This window comes from Helianthus annuus, chromosome 3, assembly GCF_002127325.2.
Source record: "Helianthus annuus cultivar XRQ/B chromosome 3, HanXRQr2.0-SUNRISE, whole genome shotgun sequence".
Taxonomy (NCBI): domain Eukaryota; kingdom Viridiplantae; phylum Streptophyta; class Magnoliopsida; order Asterales; family Asteraceae; genus Helianthus; species Helianthus annuus.
The window spans coordinates 158,575,806-158,581,805 of record NC_035435.2 but is presented as its reverse complement, the minus strand read 5'-3'; the positions used below and the strand labels follow the sequence as shown (position 1 = coordinate 158,581,805).

The 6,000-nt window shown below is 36.6% G+C and overlaps 1 protein-coding gene across 1 annotated transcript; it reads right to left on the bottom strand.

Moving 5' to 3' along the window:
* Positions 1-1,880: 1,880 nt before the first annotated feature.
* LOC110930383 (glucan endo-1,3-beta-glucosidase 11) lies at positions 1,881-4,575 on the bottom strand. The gene is made up of 3 exons (XM_022173684.2): positions 4,212-4,575; positions 2,989-4,112; positions 1,881-2,108 (listed from the first exon to the last, which is right to left on the bottom strand). Exons 1-3 carry the CDS (start codon positions 4,255-4,257, stop codon positions 2,031-2,033), a joined length of 1,248 nt encoding a protein of 415 aa, XP_022029376.1. The 5' UTR covers positions 4,258-4,575; the 3' UTR covers positions 1,881-2,030.
* Between the last annotated feature and the right edge of the window lie 1,425 nt (positions 4,576-6,000).

Here is a 6,000-nt window from a genome sequence, read left to right as displayed (position 1 = left end):
TAAGTAAATAAGAGAGATATTTGTTTTAAAAATATATTAAATTAACAATTTATATTTGAGAATAATATTTTAAATAAGTATGATAAGATTTAATATTAATTTATTATTTATTTATTTAGATAAATATAGATTTGAGGATACCTCCAACGAATGACACGTGTCCAAAAACTGGTTTCTTTTATTATAGTAGTTAGATTAGATTTTTGCGTGGATAAAGTGTTCGGATAAAGTGTTACAATAAATAAAATGAACATATAATAAATTTAGAAAATAAATAAAATGAACATATAAGAAACTTTAGAAAATAAAACTAAAAGATTAGGGAATGAAGAGTTGGTTATCGATATGACACTGTTATTTTAGACCTTCAACCAATTTTGAATATTATACAAAAACCGTAACTATGCAGTGGTGGTTCATTGACAAAAGTAAAACCTTTAAACCCTTTAAAAAGGAAGGTCTTAAGTTCAAGTCTCATAAACAACATTCCCTAAAAAAGGTATAGAAAATGCAAGATCCAATTTCAGGAAGTTTATGGAACGTTGAAATATTTGGTTGTATCATTTTAATTAATCATTTTGACCCACTTTTTCATGTGTTGTAATTTGAATATTCTTTTGCAATATCAACCCTCCTAGCCTCTTGCACATGGGTTGTTTCCTCATTCAGAATAAATCACTGTATGGTAATAATTATTTCTTTTTCTAACTAATCCTTTTAACCTTCTTAATTTTTCTTTCCAAAATTGATAGAATGAAGAATCATGGTATGCATTTTCGTGGATAGCTAAAGCGTTAGGTATAGTGACGGAACTAATCCATTAAATCAGAGGTATCCTAAAACTTTTTTTACCATGCAATCATACAATATTAAAAAATGACAATAAATAAATAAAGTAAAACAAATACCTAATAGAGTTGTCCTCTTTTTTTTTTTTTCATAGCTTGAAATCGCTCCATAACATCGTCGTCTTTTACCTTATGAAAAATCATTTTCAAATGCACACACCATGTTGTTCAAATGGATTATTTTATTATTTGGGCTTTATTAGTTATTACAATTTGGGTTTAATTATCATAAAACTAATTATTTGGGCTTAGTTACTAAAGGTTTTGGGCTCAATGAATAATATCAAATTTCATATTCTTCTCTTAGGGGTATCCTCGTATATGTTTAGGGGTATCTTATGTATAAAACCGAAAAAAAATTACATTGTGAATGCGAATACGGGGTTAAGCCGTAGCCCGTGCTACGACTTAGTGTACATTGGTTCCGCCCCTGGTTAGGTATGTCCGTTAGAGATCACATTCAGTCCGTTACTATAGCAGGTGAATTTGAAGGGGGAAGAGAAATCACTTTAGGCTTTGTCGATTTACTACGTGATGGTTTTATTGAAAAAGAGAAAGTCGTGGTATTTATTTCACCTAAAATTGGGTCTCTATACCAGGTGTTCTGCATGTAGCTTCTCATGCAACTCAATCACGAAAATCATATAATTTTGACCTTTATGGTTCTCGCGACTAAGTTGCATAAGGAAGAGAAAAGGTTAGGACACTTGCTTGGTGTGATTCCAAATTTTTAAATCGCTTAGTTATGTATAGTTTAACTAAGGTTTAGAGGATTATATTTTCTTTGAATAATCCTTTTTAGACAAAATAAAAGATATCTTTATTAAGTTGATATTGTGTCAGACAACCAAAGTGTTTGCTTTGAGAAAGATAACGTTAATTGTTAAATAATGTAAAACCTGATATATTCTTGAAGTCATGTGCAAGGCATCATTTCCTTTCCTTTTTATATTTTTTTATCTTTTGTTTGAAAGTTTGTAGGTGTATTGAAACTCCCAAATACAAAGTAAATTTCATGGTAAACAAAACACATTGAAAATGATGCACATATGACACAATATTTAATTAAAGAATTTTCCAAACTACATAAAGGAAGAAGACCACCACATTTTCCAAACTAGAAAAGCAATAGAATATGTCATGTTGTCTCTCCCTCTCAAATTTTCTAACAACATTCATACTTTAAGACATCAAATATGCAACCATTAACATTTTTAACCCCATGCTAAATCTTCTCCAGTTGCTCCATACAATCATTTCCTGAAAACAGAAGAGGTATCATATCAAATATAATAAATCAAACCTACAAGAAGTTTAATTCCTTAGAATTAGTACCTGAATTCCTTATTTGGTTAGAAGAATTCAATGAAATTAGAATCTAATAACATATTTGACTAGAGAATGAAGGAATTCAACCTAAGGATTCATTCGATCGAGCGAGTCAATTCAACATTCACTTTATATATATAGTAAAACAAGTCAACCTAAGGATTGAAATGAGATTATCCCGCTCTCTCGTCATCATCGCTGCTACAACTATAGTCATTGTCGCGCTGCCATTACCACCCTCAACATCGCTATGCCAATCGTTGTCACCATCACCATCCACAATTATTGCTCTTATTCTTCGGCATCATCCCCACTACTATCCCCCCTACCTCTAATAGTTAATAACAATAGTACTTCAGGTATGTTAACATTAGTACCAGAATGAATGTTGCACAAATACCCCCTATTTTTACAATTTTCACTCTACTCTTACTCTTAGGTTGCACCGTATTTATCGTAATCTATTAGATATGACTTCTGCGTATAATCTCTGGATCAAGTGGTGGAAGACTTGCATTTCTTATTAGGAAATGCAAGTTTAACTACCACTTGGTGCACAATGATACGAGACCCAGGGAAACTTGGGTTCAATTCTTGAGCCAAATAGGTATTACCAGTAATTTTACCGTCGTGCCTACGAACGGATAAGTTACCATTTTCCTCAGAATTGGTGGTGGACCAGAGTTACTATCGGAATACTCCATTTAAAGTCGGTAGTTGTGAAACATTTAACATGTGAAACTAGTTAAACGACGTAGTATGACATGCGCAATTTAGCTAAGCAAATAATAAGAGAGAGAAAAGAACTCACCGTCGCCGAAGAAATCGCGAGATACCCATTTGACGAGTTCACCGGCGGCGACAAATAAACCGACGGCCCAGAACTTCCACCACTCCCACCACCAGAACCCGTAGAATTCCCACCGGAAACCCCAATCCCCGAAACCCCCAACCCATACGCCGGAGTCCCATCCGGTTTAAACAACCCATAATTCCTCTCCGACGTCGGTCCAGGCTTCAAATTCTCATTAAACATAGCGAACACAAAAATATTCAAATCCACATTAGGCTTCGCCGGAGTCCCCTTTTTCTGCCCAATAATCTTCAACAAATTCCCATTATACTTCTTCGCATTCTCCGGCGACGCTCCGATCTCATCTTCATCCCCTTTTGACGGCCACCCGGTTTCCGATATCTGAACCGGCAGTTTCTTATACCCCAACCGGTTCAAAGCAGCGTAAACCGCATCAATCTGTGCAAACAACATGTTGTCATAATGCAAGTTATTCGCCGGGTCAACTATTCCGGCGTTGGGTTGAAACAGAACAAAATCAAGCGACACTTGTTTCGGGTTCGCTTTGTACGCGAAAAACGGGTACGCGTTTATTAAAAACGGCGAACATGTTTTGGATAGGAAATCTAGGATGGGAGATATGCAAGATTTTAGATCTTGTCGGAAAGATCCGGTGGATGGTGGGTACGACGATTGGAGAATGGCGACAGAGTGAGCTGTCGTGACAGTTACTTGACTGTCGAGTTTAAGGTTTACTAGTGCGGAGTGGACACCTTGCATTGCTGGGAGTAAGCATCCTGAGAGATTTGTGTCGTTTAATGTTAGTACTTCGTTGCCTACCGCAATGGAGGTGATTTTGGTTGCGGGTAGGTACGATTGTACGTTTGTTTTGACCCATTGTTGGGCGTTGGCTGGATCTGCCATTTTAGAAAGGTATTCATTTCCGAGACTAACTGTGAATTCGACTCCAGTGTTCGCGAATGCTTTTAGGACTTTCGGGTCCGCGTCGTAGAGTTTTACTCTGGTGGCGCCGATGGCTTTGACTAAGGGGACCACGTGGTCGGGTGAGGGGAGGTTGTTTGCGATCTGGCCGTAGTTTATCCCTACTGATGATATTGTTAATGGGAATAGAATCAGAAACCCTGCAAGAAAATTAGAAAAAAAAAGATAATGTTTTTAGGAAATTATAAAAACTAAAAAAGGGTTGTTGGAAATTCGGGAAATGGTGAATGAAAGATTACCTAACAAGAAAATTGCAAGATTTGAAGAGAAATGTGTAGCTTCCATTGATGAAGATGATGATGATGAGATGAGGTTAGCAGACCACTAGAATGGTGGCTAGAGCCAGTTGCAGTGGCTTATAACCAGACCCAGATCCTGTATGTTAACTCTGGTCCAGTCTGTATGGTATGGTGTGGGCCTGTTTGCACTAGAAACCAAAACCTACCAAGGTAAATGTATTGGGCAAATGGGCTTTGTGGGTAAATGTTTTTTGGTAATTAATTAATTATAGCAATAATAATAAGAAATTTTGTTTGGTGAAATGTGAATTGTTACTGCAAAGATTGTGAAGAAGAGGGGTTAATTGAATAGGGAAGAAAAAAAGGGGTTGCACTTTTAGGACAATTCCAATCCGGATTTGATTAGGACTTGAGTGGAACTACTAATAAAGATTGATAATTGAAAGATGTGAAATAAATGATTATGTAAATAGCAAAAGCGCTTTTTATTAAAGTTAATAACGGCAACATTTGAAAATGAAGGTGTGTGTGTGTGTGGGTGGGGGGGGGGGGGGGAGGTAGGGTGGTATGGGGTGGGGGTAATGCAACTACAATGGGAAGATGATGAAAAATCTACCTGTATTCACACTAATATTCAATCATAGACAATATTCACATGCGTGACATTCCCAAAAAATGTTTTAAGCTAAGGTTGTATATGAGATTTCACATGTCATTCCATCATGTTTTGTTTTGTCATTTCTTCATGAATCGACCTTGGCTACTTTTTATTCGAAGTAAATTTGTCATGATAACATGCTGAATTATTGTGATCGAGTACTTTTATTATTAAGAATGAAGTTAATAGGTTGATACAATTATAGGACATGATATATATATCTATTATCTTGATAGCAAATCCTCTTAGAACATTACATAACCCTACAAAAAGTAACTTGGGGTGCGTTAGGGTAACTCAAAAGTTGTGTCTCTTCACATCACACCCTTGACTAATACCCTTGCCTTAATAAACACATAACCCAAACCAACATATCCCAATATACACACCTCTTAAATATTACCTCCCAAACCAACATGTCTCAATATACAAACCCCTTGAATAATACATTTGAATTAGTTAACACTTTTAATCTAAAAATAATTCTACTCCATCGCATCGTTTCGTTGAAGACACCCGTTTAACAATCGGCAAAAAAGGCGTTTCCCAAAAAAAAAGCACTGTTTATGAAACCAACAATTTGGCTTCATAAAACGACTCACCGTTTACGTGAAGCATCTCACATCCTCTCCCATTAAAGGTCATAAATAACTAGCATCGATACCCCTCCGAACAGGCAACCGTCGTGCACCATTCCGTCAAAAAACCGACGCTACCAAACCGGTTTTCCATCTTCTTAATCTTAAGTCTTAATGGCGGTTACTACAAATTTAATCAGTGGCAATCCTAAACAAAAATACACACCTTTTATACTAAAATTCAACCGGTGGTGGGACACCCGGTAATGAAACGACAGAAACAGTCAGACACCGTCGTGAGTCAGACACCGTCGTGAATTTACGTTTAACAACCAAACAGACGTGTCCCTCCGACCACCGTTTCTTCCGTCGTTTACCACCTTTTCACACCCTATATAACCCTCACCCTCTATCGGTAATACATTATATACTAATATTCAAACACAAAGTTGATCGACAAATACTATCCTTCCTCGCCGGAAAAAAGCGTGCACCCACCACCGCCGATACTACCACCATGGGTATTGTTTGTTGTTTGGGTGGTGGCGATGGT

Bases quoted from the DNA above. Each gene is read 5' to 3' on its own strand.
- LOC110930383 (XM_022173684.2), bottom strand. From the start codon at position 4,257: ATGGAAGCTACACATTTCTCTTCAAATCTTGCAATTTTCTTGTTAG. The intron at 4,113-4,211 runs GTAATCTTTCAT...ATTTTCTTGCAG, and splicing joins TCTTGCAATTTTCTTGTTAG to GGTTTCTGATTCTATTCCCA. The intron at 2,109-2,988 runs GTGAGTTCTTTT...TTCTGTTTTCAG, and splicing joins TCGCGATTTCTTCGGCGACG to GAAATGATTGTATGGAGCAA.